Raw genomic sequence first — 22201 nt, 5'->3', positions numbered from 1 at the left:
CGCACGAGAGCGGCTTCAGCGGCTCCTGCCAGCGTCCCCAGCTGCTTGTGGACGTTCCTGCCCCCAGTAGCATGTGAGTTCGTTGCTGCTGCACATCCTCAGCCACACCAGGTGTCCCTGGGGGACTTTCGTCCTACCCAGGGTGGCACAGGGAGTGTGACTCCTAAAAAGAGGAATCTAAGACAGCAGGGATTGGGGGGGGGGGGGCGCGGAGCATTGGGAGCCCACTCCCCGAGCTTAAAGCCCCTTGTAACTGGCAGAGTTGAAAAGAATAGGAAAGAGCTACATTTCCCTTCTCACAAACGGCTGTGCCCCGCTGGGGAGGGGCTTGGGGACGCACAAATTCAGGAGCTGCGGGAGCAGAAAGGGCGTCCCCCTCTGAAGGTCCCCCTCTGAAGGTGCCTGGCGAGGCCACTGGGGAGGCTCCGCGGGTGTGTTTACATCCAGAGCCTGGCTTTGTTTCGAAACGTTGTGCGGATCCCAGATGCCTCGGCAGTTGGTGCTGGGAAAAATGTGTCAACAAACATGTCACACACATTTGCAGTGTCAGCTGCCTGCAGAGGCAGAATCCTCCCTGAAAACACGTGACTTCGGGGATTCTGATTTCAGGGATGCCCTGCCCCCACCTGTCTGTGCCAGGAACCTGGGAGCCGCTTCATCCTCCCTTCCTCCCACCCACCTCTCAACCCTCACCCTGTCGGGACCTGTCCTGACCTTGCGTTTTCCCAGTGGCCCCTGTGGACCGCCCCCCCCCCCCGTCAGGCCCACGCTCACTGCCTCCAAACTGCACCCGCGGCCCCCAGAGTGCGCCCCACCTCCCCCGCTTCAGATGCAAAGCCCTTCGCGGTCTGGCTCCTGCTGCTTCAGCCTCGTTTCTTGACATTTGTTCAGTCATTGATTATTGATTGAATACCTACTGCATGCCGGGCACCGTTCTGGGTGCCGGTGAGGTCACGGTCTAGATCGATCGGGACCACAGTCCCTGCTGACGTCATTCTGCCGCAGAAGTCTGGGCTTAGGCAAGTGAAAGGAGCCCCCCGGCACGGTCTTAGAGAAGCCAGGTGCACCCCGGGCATCAGGCTGGGGGACCATTGGCCGACACGTTGCGTCTTCCAAATTCTTGGCTAGGGGTGCACTCACTCGGTGATGATGGTAATTTGCAAGTGGAGGGCAGGGTCCTGCCAGGCCGTTGAGGTTCCGTGAAGGGGCTGATCAACCCATTTGTCCCCCAGCCATGCGATCCTCATACTCCCACATAATTATTTCACGTGGCTGCAAAAATGAAGGCACGACCCCTGGATCCATTTTCTGGGCTCCAGTTACAATTTCTTATGTCACCAGGGTCACTCGTGACAGTGCCCACAATTTGTACAGTGATCATTTATCTGTACGATGGTCAGTGCACAGTCATTGCAGTGAGTGATGGGTGCAGTCTGACGTCCGTGACATGGGGGAGTGGGGACCTGGTCAGGTAAGACACGTGCCATCACTGTGACCCCCAGGCCTGTCCGCCTTCCTGACCGTTCGTCTAGACTAAGTTGCTGCCTCAGCTTCTGCTCTGCCGTCTCACTGGCTGCCGACAAGCACCAAGGGAGGAGCCCCCATTTTGGCAGATAAGGACTGTGAAGACCAGAGAGGTTAAGTGACTTGCTCCAGGTTGCACAGCCGCTTAAACCAAAGCCCATCCCCTTCACACTGCACTTCAGGACTGCTGAGCCTGACAGCAAAGCTTCTAGAAACCTGTCCTTACTGGATCCCACTACCCAAAGTCCCAGATACCTTCTGTTCTTAATGTCACACTTTGTCGAACAGGAACACCACCCCCACATCTTCCCCGGTCCCAGATAGGCAGTCAGGCGGCCAGCCCGCCATCCCAGCCGTCCCCTCCATGAGCTGCTTCCCCCGGAACCGGTGCTGGCAGTTCGCCTCGACCCTGGTCTCACAGTGAGCTAGATTTCTCAGGAGCCGCAAGGAGGTGCCTGCAAAGGCCCCCACAGGCCGGCCAAGTCTCTGGGTTGCACCAAGCAGACTCGGATCCAGATGCAGCATCAACATCTACAGGCGGATGCTGCCTGCAGGTCGGGCAGAGGATGGAATCTGAGGTCAGCAAGCCCGCTTGGAGCCATGCTTCTGCCCCTTCTTGTCTGTGTGACTCGGGGCAGGTAGCTTGACCTCTCTGCTCCTCACTTTCCCCAGTTCTACAGCGAGGAGGGTTACCGTCCCCCGCTACTTACCCTAGACTCACCCATGTGGTCACAAAGCAGAAAAAGCAGCATGAATCCGCCCCAGTTTCTAGCAGTCCAAGGCAAGTTCCAAAGCCACCAAGGAGATCGCATTCTGGGGCCTTCTGATGCAGCGAAGCCGCTATTCGGATTTGCACTGGGTTTACTGCACTGATTATGTCCAGAAGAGAGGTACCCGAGCAGTCTCTAGGCCCAGTCAGTGCCTCCCACTTTTGACGGGCGATTCGGCTGTGGGCTAGTTTCAGATTTACACAGCGGGTGCAGAGACAGTTCCCACCTGTCTTTCCCCAAGTTCACCCAGTGCCCATACCTCCCTCTCCACAGCACCTTTGTCAAAACTAGGACATTAACGAGGGCACGTTCTGTAGTACAGACCGCATTCGGATTTCCCCACTTTCCCCAGTAATGCTCGTTGTCTGGCTCCGGGATCCAGTCCAGGGTGCCACATTGCGTTTGGCACAATCCGTTCTTATAACCAAACCCACCTGCTGGTGATCTTCCTTGTTTTTTGTTTTGTTTTTTTAAGTATTTTATTTATTTTAATTTTTAAAGTTTATTTTTAATTTTTATTATATTTTTATTTCTTTTTAATTTTTTTAAATTTTATTTTATTCCCCCCCCCCCCAAATTTACATCCAAGTTAGCCAGCATGCAGTGCAATAATGATTTCAGGAGTAGACCCACCAACGCCCCCCACCTATTCAGCCCATCCCCCCTCCCACAGCCCCTCCAGCAACCCTCTGTTTATTCACCATATTTAAGAGTCTATTATGTTTTGTACCCCTCCCTGTTTTGGTATTATTTTTGCTTCCCTTCCCTTATGTTCATCTGTTCTGTGTCTTAAAGTCCTCATATGAGTGAAGTCATAATGGTATTTGGCTTTCTCTGACTGACTCATTTCGCTTAGCATAATACCCTCCAGTTCCATCCACGTAGTTGCAAATGGCAAGATTTCATTCTTTTTGATTGTCAAGTAATACTCCATTGTGTGTGTGTGTGTATACACACACCACATCTTCTTTATCCATTCATCCATCGATGGACATTCGGGCTCTTCCCATATTTTGGCTATTGTTGATAGTGCTGCTATAAATGTTGGAGTGCATGTGCCCCTTCGAAACAGCATCCCTGTATCCCTTGGATAAATGCCTAGTAGTGCCATTGCTGGGTTGTAGGGTAGTTCTACTTTTAGCTTTTTGAGGAACCTCCATACTGTTTCCCAGAGTGGCTGTACCACATTCCCACCAGCAGTGCAAAAGAGATCCTCTTTCTCCACATCCTTGCCAACATCTATTGTTGCCTGAGTTGTTCATGTGAGCCATTCTGACAGGTGTAGGGTGGTATCTCATTGTGGTTTTGATTTGTATTTCCCTGATGATGAGTGATGTTGAGCATTTTTTCATGTGTCTGTTAGCCATCTGGATGTCTTCTTTGGAGAAGTGGCTATTCATGTCTTTTGCCCATTTCTTCACTGGATTATTTGTTTTTTGGGTGTTGAGTTTGATAAATTCCCTATAGATTTTGGATACTAACCCTTTATGTGATACGTCATTTGCAAATATTTTCTCCCATTCCGTCGGTTGCCTTTTGGTTTTGCTAATGGCTTCGTTTTCTGTGCAGAAGCTTTTTATTTTGATAAGGTCCCAACAGTTCATTTTTGCTTTTGTTTCCCTTGCCTCCGGAGACGTGTTGAGTAAGAAGTTGCTGTGGCCAAGGTCAAAGAGGTTTTTGCCTACTTTCTCCTTGAGGAGTTTGATGGCTTCCTGTCTTACATTTAGGTCTTTCATCCATTTTGAGTTTATTTTTGTGTATGGTGTAAGAATGTGGACCAGGTTCATTCTTCTGCATGTTGCTGTCCAGTTTTCCCAGCACCATTTGCTGAAAAGACTGTCTTATTCCATTGGATATTCTTTCCTGCTTTGTCAAACATTAGTTGGCCATACATTTGTGGGTCCTTTTCTGGGTTCTCTATTCTGTTCCATTGATCTGAGTGTCTGTTTTTGTGCCATCCTCCTTGTTTACCCTTGTGCAGACCCCTCCCAGACTCTTCCTGACCCGTGCCCAGGGCACTCTGGACCTCAAGGGGGAAGACGGCTCTAGTCTTATTCCATCTGCACTCCCATCTGTGTCTTTTCTGGAATGATGGACACATGTCATTATCCATTTGTGAAAACCCGTAGGATGTACGACACCAAGAGTGAACCCTTATGGACAGCTGTAACCTTTTTAAAAAACACCATTTTAGGGCCACCTGAGTGGCTCAGTTGGTTAAGTGTCTGACTCTTGACTTCAGCTAAGGTCATGATCTCACAGTTGCATGGGACCGAGCCCCATGTTGGACTCTGCTCTGACAGCACAGAGCCTGCCTGGGATTCTCTCTCTCCCTCTCTCTCTATCTCTACCTCTCCCCCAACTTGCACCCGCACTCTTTTTCTCTCTCAAAATAAACATAAAAAAGAAGCCCACCATTTTATACTCCTGAAACCAATACTACATTCTATGTTAACTAACTTGAATTTAAATTGAAAGAAAGAAAGAAAGAAAGAAAGAAAGAAAGAAAGAAAGAAAGAAAGAGAGAGAGAGAAAGACTATTTGACTAGCCACAGAACATCTCTTGAGTTAGCGTGCTTCAGTTTACTTAACCTGATGTTGGCATTTTGAGCGTTGCTCCTTTTTCAGGCTACCTGAATAATTAGATGCATAACCTTTGTCCATGGTGGAAATTGTTTCTTCAGAGGAGGTGGAGAAATGAGCTTAGCCGGGTCAGAGTATGAAATGCTGGGAGCCTCACCCCACTGAGGTCAGCGTCTCCAGAATTGAATGCTATCCTTCAGCCTCACTTTAAAGCAAGTATTTGTGCACCAGCCCATGGGGAGATTTGGAGCCCTTGATCCTGCGTGGGCCTCTGCGTGGGCCCTGTCGTGTGGGCAGCCTGTGATTTGAAGCCAGCAGGCAGGTCCCGGTTCTCTCCAAGAACGCAGCTACCTGAGTGTGGGACTGCCCCTTGGCCAGAGGCTATTTTAAGGTAATTTCGGCCAGGGCCGCCTGGGTGGCTCAGTCAGTTAAGCATCCAACTCTTGATTTTTGTTCAGATCATGATCTCACGGTTCTTGAGTTCGAGTCCCATGTCAGACTCTGCACTGTCCACTCGGAGACTGCTTGGGATTCTCTGTCCCTCCCTCTGTGCCCCTCCCCTGCTCTCTCTCTCTCTCTCTCTCTCCTTCTCTCTCTCTCTCTCAAAATAAATAAATAAACTTTAAAGAAAAAAAAAAGATAATTTTGGCCAGCATTTTAAAGTGAGGTGATTTCCCACTGAAAGCTGCATTTCCCTTTTCAAATTTGGAAGCCCTGGCTCCCTTGGCCCGAGTTCCTGCTCTGAAGTGACAGTAAGGGCTGACCGACCCTTGGCCAGCTGGACAGGTTGACTTCAGTGGCCACCATGCCCCCCTCCCTTTTGGGTTATCAGAAGCAAGTGTCCATTTAGAATCAGGCGTGCACTGTTGATTTCCTTGCCGAGGGAAATACATCCCTGGACCCACATCGATCAAAATTAGAATAAAACATCAACATGTAAGGAGTCAGGTGATCTTTCTAACATTGCTCTTCTCACACTCAGCCCATTCCACTTCTGAAGGGCTGTAGCCAGCTCCTTGATCAGACTGCTCTCCTAAGCCCTGCTCTGGGTAGAAATTCTGAAGCCACCACTGCCTCTTAATGCCCTTTTCCCCATTTTTTTTTCAAATATAATTCACATGCAATAAAACACATCCTTTGTGCTGTATAGCTCTGTGGGTTTCACCAAACACACAGTCATGTAGTCACTGCCAAAATCGAGGCACACCCAGACACCCGCATTCACAGCAGCACCGTTCAGTTGCTGGGAAGGTGGAAGAAACCAGAGTGTCCATCAGTGGATGGAGAAATAGATTAACAAAGTGTGATCTATCCATGCAGTGGAATATTACTGAGCTCCTAGAAAGGAAGGGCATTCTGACACCCGGTACAACATGGATGAACGCTGAGGACATGATGCTCAGCGACAGAAGCCAGCCACCAAAGGATAAATGCTGTGTGATTCCACTTTATGAGGCACCCGGAGTCGTCAGACTCACAGAGCCAGAGAAGTAGAGGGTGGTTGCCGGGGCTCGGGGGAGGAGGGAACGGGGAGTTAGTGGTTAATGGGAACAGAATCTCAGTTTTGCAAGATGACAAGGTTCTGGAGGTGGATGGATGGTTGCACAACAATATCCTTAACACTACTGAACTGGATGCTTAGAAATGGTTCAGATGGTGGGCGTCTGGGGGGCTCAGTCAGTTGGGCATCCCACTTCCACTCAGGTCGTCATCTCACTGTTCAAGAGTCCAAGCCCTGCGTCAGGCTCTGTGCTGACAGCTCAGAGCCTGGAGCCTACTTCAGATTCTGTGTCTCCCTCTCTCTCTGCCCCTCCCTTGCTAGTGCTGTCTCTCTCTCTCTCTCTGTCTCTCTCTCTCTGTCTCTCTCTCTCTCTCAAAGATAAACATAAAAAATAAATAAATAAAAAAAGAAATGGTTAAGGTGGTGGGGCGCCCGGGGGCTCAGTCAGTTGAGCATCCGACTTGATTACAGCTCAGGTCATGATTTCACAGTTCAGGAGTTCGAGCCCCGAAGCAGACTCTGCTCTGACCATGCAGAGCCTGCTTGGGATTCTCTCTCTCCCTCTCTCTCTGCCCCTCCCTTGCTTGCACGTGCGCATTGCCTCTCTCGCTCACTCTCTCTCTCTCTCTCTCTCTCTCACTCTCTCTCAAAAATAAATAAACTTAAAAAAAAAAGAAATGGCTAAGTTGGTTAAAATTTTATGTTACCTGTTTTTTCTTTTAACCACAATTTTTAAAAATATCCAAACAGCAATTCATCACCCAGACATTACCCCAAGCCCATTTGTACTCAGTCCCACCCTAGCCCCTGGCAGCCAGGAGCTGTTGTCTGTCCCTATAGTTTTAGCTTTTTCAGAATTTCCTATGAAGGGGATCACACAGTGTGTACTCTTTTCCTTTTTTTAATGTTTTATTTTTATTTTTGAAAGAGAGACAGAGCGTGAGCGGGGGAGGGGCAGAGAGCGAGGGAGACACAGAATCCGAAGCAGGCTCCAGACTCTGAGCTGTCAGCACAGAGCCCCACGCGGGGCTGGAACTCACAAACCCTGAGATCGTGACCTGAGCCGAAGTCAGACGCTTAACTGACCCAGGAGTCCCCAGTGTGCAACTCTGATTCTGGGCACTTTCACGCAGAATCGTGACCTTGAGACTCCCGTGTTTCTCCACGTCACCGCGTGTCAGCGGATTGGTCGGTTCCGTCGCTGACTGGTGTTCCGCAGTGTGCAGGGACCAGTTTACTTATCTTTCCCCCAGCAGAGGGACATTTGGCGCAAATAAAAATAAAATCCACTGTAAACATGCACGTACGTTCACGGCTTTGTGTGGACGTGTGCTTCTGTTTCGCGTGGGTAAATACCTCGGAGGAGAACTGCCCAGTGATGGGTGTGTGTGTTCATCGTTGTAAGAAACAGCCCTGCCAGCTGCCTCCCAGAGCCAAACTTGGTTCCCTCCGGCTGTGACCGGGGTTCTGGCGGCCCTGCTCCCTCACCCATTCCTCCTGTCGTCCACTTTTTGTTTTTTAGCCATGATGATGGGTGGGCTGTTAAAATGATCATTACAGTTCGATGATAATATTATAATTATAAAATTCTAACTGAATTCTAATTCACAGGAAGTTGCAAAAAATAGTACAACGTGTACAACCCCCCCCCCCACCCCCCGTCCCCCAGTGGTAGTATCTGTAACTACAATGCGATATTGCAACCAAGAAGTCTCCGTCTGGGGCGCCTGGGTGGCTCGGTCGGTTGAGCATACGACTTCGGCTCAGGTCATGATCTCACGGTCCGTGGGTTCGAGCCCCGCATCAGGCTCTGTGCTGACAGTTCAGAGCCTGGAGCCTGCCTCGGATTCCGTGTCTCCCTCTCTCTCTGCCCCTAACCCACTCACATTCTGTCTCTAACTCTCTCAAAAATAAATAAACATTAAAAACAAAAAAAATTAAAAGAAAGAAAGAAAGAAAGAAAGAAAGAAAGAAAGAAAGAAAGAAAGAAAGAAAGAAAGAAAGAAAGAAATGTCTCAGTCGTCTTTTACACCCAGAGCAAGCCCAGGGGATTTCTCAGGAGAGTGCGGGGAGGTCGGCCGATCCCACCCCCTAGGAAACACCGTGAGCCTGTGTGAACACACCCGCTGTGAAAAGCTTGGTTGGTCTTTGGTCGACAGGGAGTAGTCACCTGTAGTAGCCGGAGAAATCACCCTCGGTGTCCTACCTTTTTGCAGAGCACTTTCATCAACAGACCTGCCCTCGGAATCCTTCCCCCGGAGAACTTTGTGGAGAAGCTCCGGGAGTCCTTGCTCTCGGTGAGTCCCCGGGAGCAACCCCATCCTCACCCCCCACCCGCTGCCCTCCAGCCCTGCGGGAAGGCCAGCCGATCTCGGGGAGGCAATGCCAGCAGGGGAAAGGAAAGGACCGAGATCCATAAGGGTAGAGGATGCCATGTGTCTGCTTGGGTCTTGTTCTTGTGCTGTTTCTTTCCTGAAGAGTATTTTCACTTTTCCTTTCAAAGGAAAGGAAGGGACTCCTTGTGCGCAGGAACAAAGGATCCAGGGGAAATGAATATTTGCTCCACGATAGGAGCATTGCGTGTGATTCAACCCTCCCCGACGGTTCGGTTTTAGTTGTTATGACGATTCAAATCCTTCTGAATCTCAACTTCCTACCTGTAAAACATGGGCACCTCGGGGGATGGCGGTTGCACCGGGCAGGACAGTCTGGGCTTTTCTTCATGCTGTTCTCCTCTGTCCCCTCCAGCCCCGGGGCCTTCCTGGGCTTGTCCTCTACCCCCTGGAAGAGCCTCTGTCCACTCTCCCCAGTCCCGCTGCTCTGGGGGACGGTCCTGGTTCCCCCCCACCCCTGCCCAGCCTCCCCCAGCCCAGACTGTACCCCTGCAAAGGCTCAGCTCTGGCTTGGGCCAAGCGGGAGTCCAGATGGAGCGAGCCTACAGCCGTTTCCCTCCCTGCAGGTGGCTCCCAAAGGAATGTCCCAGCTCATCACCATGTCCTGCGGCTCCTGCTCCAACGAAAATGCCTTTAAGACCATCTTCATGTGGTACCGGGTGAGGTTTGGGGCATGAGCATGTGCACACACACATGCACGCACACACACGTGCACACGCACCCAGCCCCCAGCCACACGCTCACCCCTTGTCCAGCTGTTCACCCCACCTGGCCACGGTCAAAATCCAGAGAGGGCCACCGCCTGGACAGGGCTCTCCAGACGGCCCCTGGGGTGTGGTGCAGAGAGCCGTCACCCGATGCGACGTCACGGGTTTTCCACGGCATCCCAGACCCCATCCTAGCAGCCCTGGGTTGTTGTGGACAGAGTAATAGCACACCTGTGTATTCGTGTACTTACTTTGCTGCAAGTGTGCTGAACAATCTCATGTGTTAGTACCTAAGCGGAACGGTCGGCATCTCCAGTCAGCCTTGAGAAAGCACTTGTGGGGGTTCTGAGTGCAAAGTGGAAGCCCCATGTCCCCCCGGAGCCACTCAGATTTTATCTCTTCTGTTTTGTCAGAACAAGGAAAGGGGCCAGACGGGTTTCTCCAAAGAGGAGCTGGAGACGTGCATGATCAACCAGGTAAGGGCAGCGGGCTCTTTGGTCTCAGCTGCGGGGGGTCAGTCACCACAGTCCCTCCAGCTGGCCCTGGCTGACCCTGGCCTTCTCAAATAGGAGGGGTCTTACGCAGCTTGGTGCCGGTAACCAAATTCCACACCCAGACTGGGCAGCTTACACGACAGACATGTATTTCTTCGCGGTTCGGGAGGCTGGAGTCCAAGGTCAAGATCAATTTGGTTCCCTGGGGCACGCTCTCTGCCTGGCTTGTAGACGTTGCCTTCTCGCTGTGTCCTCAACGTGTGCAGGAGAGAGAGCGAGAGAGCAGGAACTCTGGGGTCTCTTCCTGTAAGGACACTGATCTCATCACAGGGGCCCCACCCTATGACCTCATCCAACCCTCGTCACCTCCCAGAGGCCCCTCTTCCAAACACCATCACACTGAGGGAGAGGGCTTCAAACTGCAAAGGACACAGTCTGTCATACAGAGGGGTCCATTCCCCTCATGTCAAGGCTGAGGGGAGCCCTTCCTGACCAGCACTCCTCAGTTTCCCAGGACAACTGCCTGACTTGGACTGTTTAAGGAGCCTTTAGTGTATTCTCTAGAATAATTCAAAATGTCAACACAAAGGTATGTACCGGGGTGTTCACCCCACTGGTGTTTATAGTCGCGATAACCAGAAAAGATTGGAAACCCGTCTTTACAGCCAGTAACAGGGAAAGAGGACTTAAGTGTAGGGGTTCCACATGGAACCCTAGCAGTTCACAGAGGCAGCAAGGCGGCCAATGCCGGAGGCGAGGGGTCGAGGTGGATACATCCCAAGCTCACCAGCCAGCAGGCCTGTCCTCCCCCTTTCAGCGAGGGCCCCTCCCCCCCTTATGATTTAGACAGAAATGTCTGCTGCTTAAAAAAAAAAAAAAGAATCAAGAGCCACTGAACTCAAGTACCCCCCTGCATACATCCACAGTATTGTGCAGAAATAGTCACAGAGGGTTTTTCTTGGCCTGGAGACACGCATGCCGTAATTTAGTGAAAACGGGAGAATGTAAATTACACGGACGCTGTGCTGTCAACCATGTAAATAAATGCACAGATTACTGGAAGAAATCCCGCTCACATGTTTACAGGCCTTGCCTCTGGGCGGTAAGATTGGTTTTTTTCATGCTTCCTTAAATGTTTTTGTTCCTAATCCACCTCTTGCGGGCAAATCTACCCAGCCCTTTCTCTCTGTTCATACAAACCTCCGTAAACTTAAGTATTTTCTTTCTTTTCTTCTGACCATCTTTAAAAACAGTGGACGGTGCCCTCCCTCCTTCTCATCTGATACCCACGGACATCCTAGTCCATCAGCACTTTTAGACCCCATTCCTCATATTTAGTGGCTGCATTAGGGGACAAACAAGGGAAATGACAGGGGGGGTATTCCAGAGTTTACTGGGGCTGGGGGTCCTGGTGCTTCTCCCGGGGGCATCTCAGGGACCTAGAGGAGATCAGCCAGCCTGAGAAAACACTACGTGAGCCTCCCAGCGACTCTGGGCCCCGTGGTTGCCTCTGCGGTGGTGTCCCTGGTAGTGTGCCTGAAGCAGCTGAAAACCCATCTCATTCCCTGGCCAGGTGGAGGGTCAGGAAATAATGCAGCTGTGCCATTCGCTGGGGAGTCCCTGCGTCCCTCCTGAGCCCAAAGGCAGCCGCTCCGGCCCCAGCCCCACAGACCCCTTCCAAAGCCCTGGGGCATTTCCAGTGAGATGGCTGGTCCGGCCTCCTGTCCCAGGAGGCACCAGGCCCACCTGGAGCAGGGAAGTCAGGGCAATCTGCAGGAGGAGGAGTTTGCAGAGCCCATAGACAGGCTGAAAACTCAACAGCCCTAGCAGGGCCGAGAGATGGGGGCCGAAAACTCAACAGCCCCAGCAGGGCCGAGAGATGGGGGCCGAAAACTCAACAGCCCCAGCAACCCAGGCAGGTGACATCAGGGCAGAAGGCAGGTGTCAGGCCCTGGGGCAGCCCGGCTCGCCCAGCCTTTGTGTTTGACTACAACGGGCCCAAATTATGTGGAATTTGTGAGAAGGCAGAAGTTTGGAGAGTTCAGTGAAATCTCTTGATTAAAAAAATTGGGGGGCACCTAGGTGGCTCAGTCAGTTGAGCCTCCGACTCTTGATTTCAGCTCAGGTCATTATCTCACTGTTCCTGAGAACAAGTCCTGAGTCAAACTCTGCTGACAGTGCAGCCTGCTTGGGATTCTCTCTCTCTGCCCGTCTCCTACTCACATTCCCTCTGTCTCTCTCTCTCTCTCTCTCTCTCTCGCAAATAAGAAAAACATATACATATAAAAAATTAAATTAAAATTAAAAAAAAATTTACTGGAGCACCTGGCTGGCTCAGTCAGTAGAACATATAACTTTTGATCTTGGGGTCATGAGTTCAATAAGCCCCATGTTGGGTGTGGAGCCTACTTAAAATTAACAAAAGAAAAAGTCAAAAAAACTTTTACTTTATTGACAAAACAGAATGTCTGTGGGCTGGACGTCTCGGGACCCGGTGTGTAACTTGTCCGTGCAAAGGGACTGAGGTTCTTCTGATGGACTTCTGTGGGTGTGTGGGGACCGCAACACGGTCCTCCAGTCCTCACAGCGGTGACTGATGTGACCACTGTCTCTTGGTCCTAGGCCCCCGGCTGCCCCGAGTACAGCATCCTCTCCTTCATGGGCGCGTTCCACGGGAGGACCCTGGGTAAGGAGGGAGCAGCGTGACCCCGAGGTGGCTGTTAGATAAGAGCAACCACAGTAGGCGGCTTCGATCTTCACCTTGGCAGTTTCCACCTCGCGTCTCTCACGGACTCCACACTATTCTCTGCGGGGGGAGGATTGTTAGTCCTGCTCTGCAGACACGGAAAGGGAGGCCCAGCAAGGAAGGAACATTCTAAGGCCGTCCAGGGGCAGAGCCAGATTCGAACCCTGGCCCTGTGCCTTCACAGCCCGAGCTTAATCTGTGATGAATCAGAAAGCCAAGGGTGCACGCGCGCACACACAGGTTCACGGGGTCAGCTTCGGGACGTTACAGGAACTGCAGGCAGCGGCTTCCCTGGGTGTTGCGAGACGTGGCCTGAATTGCCCGCGATCCCCTTTTCCAAGACTGTTCCTCCTGCTTCCCTAGGGTGCTTAGCGACCACGCACTCCAAAGCTATTCACAAGATCGACATCCCTTCCTTCGACTGGCCCATCGCACCATTCCCACGGCTAAAATATCCTCTGGAAGACTTTGTGAAAGAGAACCAGCAAGAAGAGGCCCGCTGTCTGGAAGAGGTAACAGCGGACCCTGCAGATTTCCCCTCCCTGTCTCCTTACCCCGGCCCCCCCCACCACCACAAGGCTCAGCTCAGGGGAAGAAGAACACAGGGTTTATGTGGGACCCGCGTGGCGCTCCCTGGGAGGGTCGTAGGGACGGAGAGGCACATCAGGAAAAGTAAGGGGGCCCCTTGATTTTTCCACCCGGCGTCCGTCACCCCACCTGTGGTACTGATGTGTGTATTTAGGTTTCTTTGGGGGCAAGCTTCACTGACTGCAGAATAGGAGGGAATTTATGAGAATATGAGGCAGCCCATAGGAAAAGTGCATCCACAGGACCCTGTTGTCCACTGCTTCTCAGCCTTCTCCCAAGTCCTGGGGCTCCCTGAGGGCTGAGTGGGGCCAGGGGAGGGACTGGGGACAGGGAGCCCCCTCTTGCCATGCCTCAGACACAGCTAGCACCCCTCCTTTGATCTGTTCCAAATATTGGGGTTCCGTGTTAGACACTGGAGGATTCCGTTGGTGGGGAAAAGAAATTGGAAACTCTTCAGGTCTGGAATTTGAGTTCAAGTGAGGCTGGTTTGAGGCTGGTTTGCCTCTTAGACACATCATCATCCTTTTCAATCAATTCATGGTTAACACATACAGGGGGTCTAGTACAGACCTGTTGAACAGAGATGTAAACCCCACGTGTGACTGCAGTGTGTCTAGTAATCACATTTTTGAAAAGTGAAAAGAGAGGCACCTGGGTGGCTCAGTCAGTTAAGCATCCAACTTTGGCCCCGGTCATGATCTCGCGGTCCATGGGTTCAAGCCCCGCGTCCGGCTCTGTGCTGACAGCTCAGAGCCTGGAGCCTGTTTCAGATTCCGTGTCTCCCTCTCTCTCTGACCCTCCCCCATTCATGCTCTGTCTCTCTCTGTCTCAAAAATAAATAAACGTTAAAAAAGAAATTTAAAAAAAGGTGGAAGTAAATGGGTAAAATTAATTTTAATGACATTTTATTTTTTTAACATTTATTTATTTATTTTGAGAGAGAGAGAGAGTATGAGTGGGGGAGGAGCAGAGAGAGAGAATGCCAAGCAGGCTCTGTGCTGTCAGTACAGAGCCCGACGTGAGCCTTGATCTCATGAACTGCGAGATCATGACCTGAGCTGAGATCAGGAGCCGGACGCTTGGGGCACCTGGGTGGCTCAGTCCGTTAAGCATCCGACCTCGGCTCAGGTCATGATCTCGGGTTCGTGGGTTCGAGCCCCGTGTCAGACTCTGTGCTGACAGCTCAGATTCTGATCAGATTCAGCTTCCGATTCTGTGTCTCTCCCTGTCTGTGCCCCTTCCCCGCTCACACTGTCTCTCTCTCTCTCTCTCTAAAATAAGCAAACACTTTTTTAAAAAGGTGCTTTTCTGAGTACCCTGTCACTGTTTAGTTAATTATTTTTAACTCACTAACACATCACTTATCTACCACCAAGTCCACTCATTTCAGTGTCTAGTTCAAAAAGCTCTACCAAGCAAATATACCCATAGAACTACCACCCTGATCAAAGGCCTCTTATCACCCCACAAAATACCCTCAGGTCAATCCAAGGTTCAACCCATGACCCCCACCCCCTACCCCGCTCCGTGACACGACCGATTAGATTCCTATCACGAGAGGTGACTTTTGCAACAGTTCTTTTGAGCAAATACATGCCTCAGATTCTGCACGGAAAGGACTCTCCCGCCAACAGTAATATCACACTAAGGATACAGCGATGGCATTACCAGCAACGGCCACAGCTACGCTGTCCTGCACGCCGGACCCCATGCTGCATGGTTTCATTCACTCGCTCTGTGACCCGAGCCCTTAGTTTCTGTCCCACAGGTGCAGCAGCGGGCCCAGGTAGGGCACACTGCCACCCACAGGGGCGGCCCCGAGTGGACACCACAGTCCTCACCGGAGTGCACACGAACACATACTCAGCATCGTTTCAGGGGGTCGTGGAACCCACATCCCCATCCGCGGATGCTGCTCTAGGGCTCCCGCCAGCTATGGTTACTTCCCCCTTGGGAATGCAGGTAGAGGATCTGATCGTAAAATATCGGAAAAAGAAGAAGACGGTGGCCGGGATCATCGTGGAGCCCATCCAGTCTGAGGGCGGAGACAACCACGCATCTGATGACTTCTTCCGGAAGCTGAGAGACATCTCCAGGAAGGTCAGTGCACAGGGCCGGGGCTGGATGGGACCATGGGCTGTTTCCAACGGTTTTCCCAGAGCAGAGTGTTAGTCGCAGGGTCCTCGTACACGTGCAGGTGGTCAGAGGCTGCCTGGTGGCCTCACAGGTAGAGGCATCGGAAAGTAGGGAAGGAGGAAGGGAGGGAATTTCTCCCTAAAATCTCACTGCAGAATCAGCCTCCACCCTGCAGTGTTAGCTGGGCACTTTCCCACTCTAGAGATGCCTGGGAAGACCTCAGCCTCCTCCCTGTTCTCTCTAGAGAGCCCACCTCATCTCTCAGCCACACCCAAAAGACGCTAGTGAGCACACGTTGTTGCTTCCGTGTGTGTATTTCATTTTGTCGTGCACATGGAATGGGCACGTCCAGCCAGTAAGATGGAAGCTGCTCTCAGCACAAGTGCTCAGGAACTAGCATTCAGGGGGGTGACAGAACTGGCAGACAGGACAGCCGGGGCCCGGGAGGCACATCTCGGCCTCTCTGCTGGGACAGCAGGCCAGCGGAGGAAGTCAGCTGGCCAACTCCAGCCTGAGCCGAGTGCAGTGTCGCTGTGCTCTGGGGTTCAGGGCGTACCTGACGTCACGGTACTGTTCCAGCTCAGCAGCCTGAGGACAAGTTGAAGCTCAGACCTCAGAGCTGCCCGGTTTCGCTTCACACGGCCCCGGAACGGGGGCTTGGTCACAGAGGCGGGCTGGGTGCGGGGTTCCGGGCTGGTTGGCGGTGGTGGGTGTTGACTTCCTTCTTCTCTCCCATCTTGGTCAGCACGGCTGCGCCTTCTTGGTGGATGAGGTCCAGACAGGAGGGGGCTGCACTGGCAAATTCTGGGCCCACGAGCACTGGGGCTTGGCTGACCCGGCGGACGTGATGACCTTCAGCAAGAAAATGATGACAGGAGGCTACTTCCACAAGGAGGAGTTCAGGCCCAACGCCGTGAGTAGCAGCCCTGCCCTCGTCTCCTCACTCAGGACCACTCCCTTCTCCAAACCAGAAGCTGAGTAGACACCAGACGGGTCCCTGAGGTCTCCTGACGCCCGCTGTTTACCAGTGTAACTAGCCAGCGGTAGTAGTCGCCCAGCTCTCTGCAGGGAGGCTTCCTAGCAGCCCACTGTCCGTCTCCTGATTTCCCTGTGCACCTACAATGATAGAGCTCATCGCTGCTGCTGTGGACCGAGCCTTTGCTATGTCCTGGCCCAGTTCTAAGTAGTCCTTGTGTACTTGTAACCCTCACAACAGTCTAACCAAGTAGATGCTATTTTTTCTCTCCTAGTTTAGTAATGAAGACTCAGGCACAGAGAGGTTAAGTAAGTTGTCCCAGGTCACACAGCCTGTTCGGTGACAAAGCTCAAACCTGGAGCCCATGCTCTAAACCACTACACTGAACTGCCAGATATACATAGGGAGTCACACACACACACACACACACACACACACACACACACACACACACAGTTACCAGGGCCCTGGGATCCTTTCTTCTACCAATCCTGCATGTAGTTTCCCCCCTCAAGATTGCCTCATGATCCAAAATCACTGCTGGAGCTCTGGCCATCACATGTCAATTCTAGGCAGTAGGAAGGAAACAGGAAGGAAGGACAAAGTGGCCCCCTTCTTGTCTTTATAAAGCAGCCTTCCCAGAAATTTCACAACATTTCTGTTTCTAACACGTTGACTGAGATCTGGTCAGATGGCCACTCCTATCTGCAAGGGGGAGCTGGGAAGTATGTTTTAGTTGGCTGCACTGACACCCCGAATAATTGAAGGAGGGATATATCGGGTGGTCATTGTGGGTCAGCCTGCCCTCAGTCCACTCCTGACTCCACTACCTACGGGCTGTATTTTTCCAGGACAAATCACTTAACCTCTCAGAACCTCGGCTCTTTCTCCAATTTTAGTATATGTGCTGCCGAAGCGAGCACCCTCGGCTCTTTCCCTATAAAACGAGGATTGTAGTAGTTCAGAGCCAGCTGTCTCGGTGTCCCCAGGACTGAGGGACTGTCCTGGGCATGGACCAGCTTGGTCTCCCTAATGGCAGTGCCGGGCTGTGGGGTAGCTGTTGTGGAAGGAATGCGCTGAGCTGCCGTGTGGTATCCTCCCTGGCCTCGGGAGATGCTCCCTGGGTTAGTTTCTCTCCTCCTAAGCGGGGGACAGGGTGTGTCCGGGCGAAGCGGGGCCCCTCCAGGGTGCGCCTGCGTGCAACCCTGCCGACACCACGCGCCTCCTTCCAGCCATACCGGATCTTTAACACCTGGCTGGGGGACCCGTCCAAGAACCTGCTGCTGGCCGAGGTCATCAACATCATCAAGCGGGAGGACCTGCTGAACAACGCGGCCCGCGCCGGGAAGGTCCTGCTGACGGGGCTGCTGGACCTCCAGGTACCCCTCCCGGACCCCCACCCATGGTTCCCCACACACCCCCAGGGCAACATCTGAGCCTCGTTTCCGTGGACCCCGCACCACCCCCATCCCCGGCTCCTGAACACCTGGCTCTCCTCTGACACCAGGTTGAGACATCTGTCCTTTGAGAACCCTCGCAAACACGCCCCACTCACAGCGTCCCCGATGTGTCCCTCTTCCCTTGTGGGTCCCGTCCTCCATGTACTCCCCCCCCGCCCCAAGCAGTGCTGTGCAGTGGGAAACTCTGCAGCCCTCCGAAGTGACTTTAAATGTTCTAGCAACCAGACTGAAAGTACAAAATGAGGCAAAGCTAGTGATAATGCAGTTTACTTTAACCCCTTCTATCCGTACTACGATTTCAGCCTGCCGCCAATGGAGGAAATAATTAATGTGGTTTTTCACGTTCCCTGCTTTTTAAAGATTTTCTTAAATGTTTATTTACTTTTGAGACAGAGACAGAGACACAGCATGAGCAGGGGAGGGGCAGAGAGAGAGAGGGAGACACAGAATCTGAAGCAGGCTCCAGGCTCTAAGCTGTCAGCACAGAGCCCGACGCGGGCCTCGGACTCACAAACCGCGAGATCGTGACCTGAGCCGAAGTCAGGTCAGACGCTCAACCCACGGAGCCACCCGCGTGCCCCCATATTCCCTCGTGTGCACCTCAACTTGGACTGGCCACGTTTCAGGCCACGTGTGGATCCCGCATGGGACAGCATAGCTCTCAGATGTCTTCGTAGTTTTATTCTGTCTGCCTGACCTCCCCCCGCCCCACAAATCACCCCAACCCACACGCACGCCTGACTCTCCTAGACAGGGTGCGAGCTGTCGGGAGCCATGGTGCTTCCGGGACTGGCCAATCCAGCCCAGGAGTTGGAGGACAGATGACCTTCTTCAGATGGTTACAAAGAGTCCTTCTGCCGGGGATCTGGAGGATCCCATGACCTGAGCAGAACCGCCAAGGGGTGGTGACAGTGGTTGGCAATAGTAACAGCTTCTAATTATTGAGTGCCTGCTGTATGCCCTTGCCTGTACCAGGGGCTGTCATACACTCGGGTTATGTCTGGTAGTGATACTGTGAGTGTAACCCCTGTTGTCCCAATTTTGCAGATGAGGCATCTGAGGCATGGAGCGGTTACTAGCTTGTCCAGAGTTACACGGCTTCCATGTGGGGGCCTTCGGGTTGGAACCTGATTCTGGTGGACTTCAGAGTCCATGTTCTTTGCCGGCATTTACCTCCCTGATATGATCAATGACCTAGTAATTATTATTTCCATTAATTGAGAACTTGCTAAGTCTGAGGCCAGGTAGGGGTTGGGGAGGGGCAGGCACAGGACATGGTTCCAGACACAGAGCAGTGGCAGGAGCTCTGGGGACAACCCGCACACCCCAAGATAGGGATGCCAGATTTAATGAATTACAATACAGGGCTCTCAGTTAAATTTGAAAAACGGCAACGGATTTTTTTTTTTTTTAGTGTAAGTATATCCTGTGTGCCATTTGGGACATACTTATACTACATTATAAGTTGTTGATCTGAAATTCAGATTTAACCGGGTGTCCTGTATTTGTTCTGGCACCCCTAGCTCAGAACAGTTTGAAATTAGGAAAACATAATTATCCTCATTTTCTGCACTTGATCTTAGCCCAAAGGCTGAGAAATGATGTTTATCCTCATTTTCCGGATGAGAAAAGGGAAGCCCGGGGAGGTGAGCAGCAGCAGGGAGGCCAGGCTTTAACCCCAGTTCCGCTTGATTGCAAAGACGCTGCAGGGGTCAAGTGTGGCTCTTAGAACAGCTGAGACCTCCCAGTGGCTGTGGGTGCGTGTGCTCTGCGTGGAAGTTTTTTCTTTCTCTTCTCTTGGTCTGGATTTACATTTAAACTGGGGGTTGGGCAGAGGCCAGGGATAAACGGCAGACGCGGTCGTCTGCCCCTGGGAGTGACGTCTTGCCACCCCAGCAAAGCGAGGCCCAGGGCGGACAGAGCGCCAGAAATGTTTTCTTTGTAGGTCTCTTAAATGTCCCAATTAATGCCAGCCATCCTTAGTCATGAGAGCAGGTCCTGAAGCACCAGGCAACTCGAAAGGCCCTGGACTAAGGCCCCTGGCTTTGAAAAGGGGTGTGGATAGTATTACCCTAAGCGGCTTCCAGATGCGAGACGGTGCCACAGCTAAGGGTTCTGGGAGAACACCCCATTGCCAAGCCTGGCATGGTGCCTTGGGAGGCCCGACTGGTTCATCTCAAGGGATGCAAACGGTCAGGGGTCCCTAGCAGGGCCTTACAAAGCTACAGGCAAGGAGGAGTTCAGATTACAGGATCCCCTGAAAGAGTGGGTAAAAGAATAGGATGCCTGTAGGGGTGGGGCAACAGTCGAGGCCCCACCATGAGGAGGGGTGGGGAGGGAGCTCCACGTCCTGCACCGTTTAATCACGTCAGCGGCCACCAGACACGCGCACAGGCGTGTGTGTCCGGGTGTCTGAACAGATGAGACCTTGTCCCCAGAGGCAACACTCTGGTTAGAAGGGAGGAGTATGTTCAAAGCGCAGGCTCCCAGCAATCAGCAGGGGCCAGACCAAGCAGAGGAAGTGCTGACGTGACTTCCGAGCCTCAGATCCCCCCCGCCCCGCGGACACCAAATAGTCCCTTCTCCGCTGGTGCAGTGAGAATTCAAGACCGTGCGTGGCACGTATATGGGCCTCTATTGCCACCAGGATGTGGCTTTGTCTCCACTTTGTACCACGGGTCTGCAGGGAGATGACCTTGGCCCCCCGGGCTCTGCCCCCACTGCCCTGAGATCATTTGGGCTCATCCAGCCCTGTTCATTATCCTTTGTGCGAACGATGGAGCGGAGAAGGACCACGAGCTTCCACACCAAGTGACTATGTTAGCTTCCTCAGGCTCTGGAGCACATGAGCACAAACTGGGTGGTTTAAACCATTCTCTTACTGTTCTAGAGACCACAGGTCTGAGATCAAGAGAGCAGCGTGCGTGTTGACTCTTGCTGGAGGCTCGGGGCAGGGGTGGGGGAGGGCCCATGCCACACTTCTGTCCCAGCTTCTGGTGGTCCGCAGGCCTTGGTGGCATCCAAAGGATTGTGGGTGCCCCTTTCCGGCCTCTGCCCCCGGTGTTCCCCTGTGTGCCTGTGTCTCTGTCCAGATTTCCCTCTTACAGGGACACCTGTCCTTGGAGTTAGGGCCCACCCTCGTCCAGCATGATGTCCTCTTAACCTAATTGCATCAGCAAAGACTCGATTTCAAAGTAAGGTCACCTTCGCAGTGTCCAGGTCGACATGAATTTGGGGAGGGGGGCACCGTTCAGCCCAGGACAGCTCCCAGCCTCAGACCCTGCAGTGAGGCTGAGCTGCTGCTTCTAGAAGAACCACCGCTTTTCTAGAAAAGGAAAGTAAAGATGGCCGGTGTCTCCCAAGCACCTGCCGAGTACCAGGCCCAGCGCCTGATGCAGGAATCTTGTCTCACTAAATTCCCACTGAGGCTCGGGCCACTTACGTGGCTGGCCCACAGGTGTCCAAGGAGAAAGAGGCAGAGTGGGTTTTGAACCCAGGACTGGAGGTCTCCAGGGCCCGAGCCTGTGACACCGCAGCCGTCCTGGCTGGTCCTGCAAAGGCCGGAAGGCCAGACCCAGGGGGGCATTTGAGGAAGCTCCCAGCTGCTGCATGGATGCCGGGCTCTGACGCCGGCCTGTCTCCCCGCTGCAGGCCCGGTACCCCCAGTTCATCAGCAGGGTGAGAGGACGAGGTACTTTTTGCTCCTTCGACACTCCCGATGAGTCCATACGGAACAAACTCGTTTCAATGGCCAGAAACAAAGGTAAGTCCACCGGGAGCGGAAGCTGAGCTCCAGCAGGGTCCTCCCCACCCCGTCCCCCGTCACCTGGTGCGGGCGCTGTGGGGCAGGGGGCGGCAGGGGGACTGGACAGCGTCTGAGTGTTCTTTCTCAAAAGAGAACGTGGGCAGCGGGATTTCCTTATGCACTTATTCTCTCGGTAGATACGCACTGAGAAGGTGAGTTGCAGTGACACAGGAGAGAATCGTGGTCGTGAACTAGACCGTTGGGGCCTTGCCTTCATGGAGCTCCCGGTCTAGCAGGAAGGGGGCATGGAAGACAGTTTTCATAAACCATAGGTTGCAGTTGTGCACCCTAGGAGGCACGAAAAGGGGCTAAGGATGGAATAGCTGGGGGAGGTGTCGGGAGGAGGAAATCAGGGGAGGCTTCCTTGAGGAGGAGGTGTTTTACCTTAAGTGTAGCCGCATGAGCAGGGTTGGCCAGCTGAAGGTGGGGAGGGGCATGCGGGCAGAGGAAGGGATGGGTGCAATTACAGGAGGCAGGGTGGAGCCGACAGAGGTGCGGAAGCCTCTGGAAAGGAGCGT

General features: G+C 52.7%; 1 protein-coding gene across 2 annotated transcripts in view; it reads left to right on the top strand.

The window, feature by feature from the left end:
- ABAT (4-aminobutyrate aminotransferase) overlaps positions 1-22201 on the top strand; it is a 91256-nt gene that overhangs the window by 65632 nt on the left and 3423 nt on the right. For both annotated transcript variants that reach the window (XM_043560558.1, XM_043560559.1), the window contains exons 7-15: positions 8595-8675; positions 9338-9430; positions 9892-9954; positions 12595-12658; positions 13082-13230; positions 15269-15406; positions 16188-16355; positions 17651-17797; positions 21530-21641. In XM_043560558.1, the coding sequence (XP_043416493.1) occupies positions 8595-8675; positions 9338-9430; positions 9892-9954; positions 12595-12658; positions 13082-13230; positions 15269-15406; positions 16188-16355; positions 17651-17797; positions 21530-21641 (1015 nt within the window). The remainder of the gene's footprint in view (positions 1-8594; positions 8676-9337; positions 9431-9891; positions 9955-12594; positions 12659-13081; positions 13231-15268; positions 15407-16187; positions 16356-17650; positions 17798-21529; positions 21642-22201) is intronic.

This window comes from Prionailurus bengalensis, chromosome E3 (genome assembly GCF_016509475.1).
Source record: "Prionailurus bengalensis isolate Pbe53 chromosome E3, Fcat_Pben_1.1_paternal_pri, whole genome shotgun sequence".
In the NCBI taxonomy this organism is placed as follows: Eukaryota; Metazoa; Chordata; class Mammalia; order Carnivora; family Felidae; genus Prionailurus; species Prionailurus bengalensis.
The sequence above is the reverse complement of the archived record's forward strand: the minus strand, read 5'-3'. Positions and strand labels throughout refer to the sequence as shown.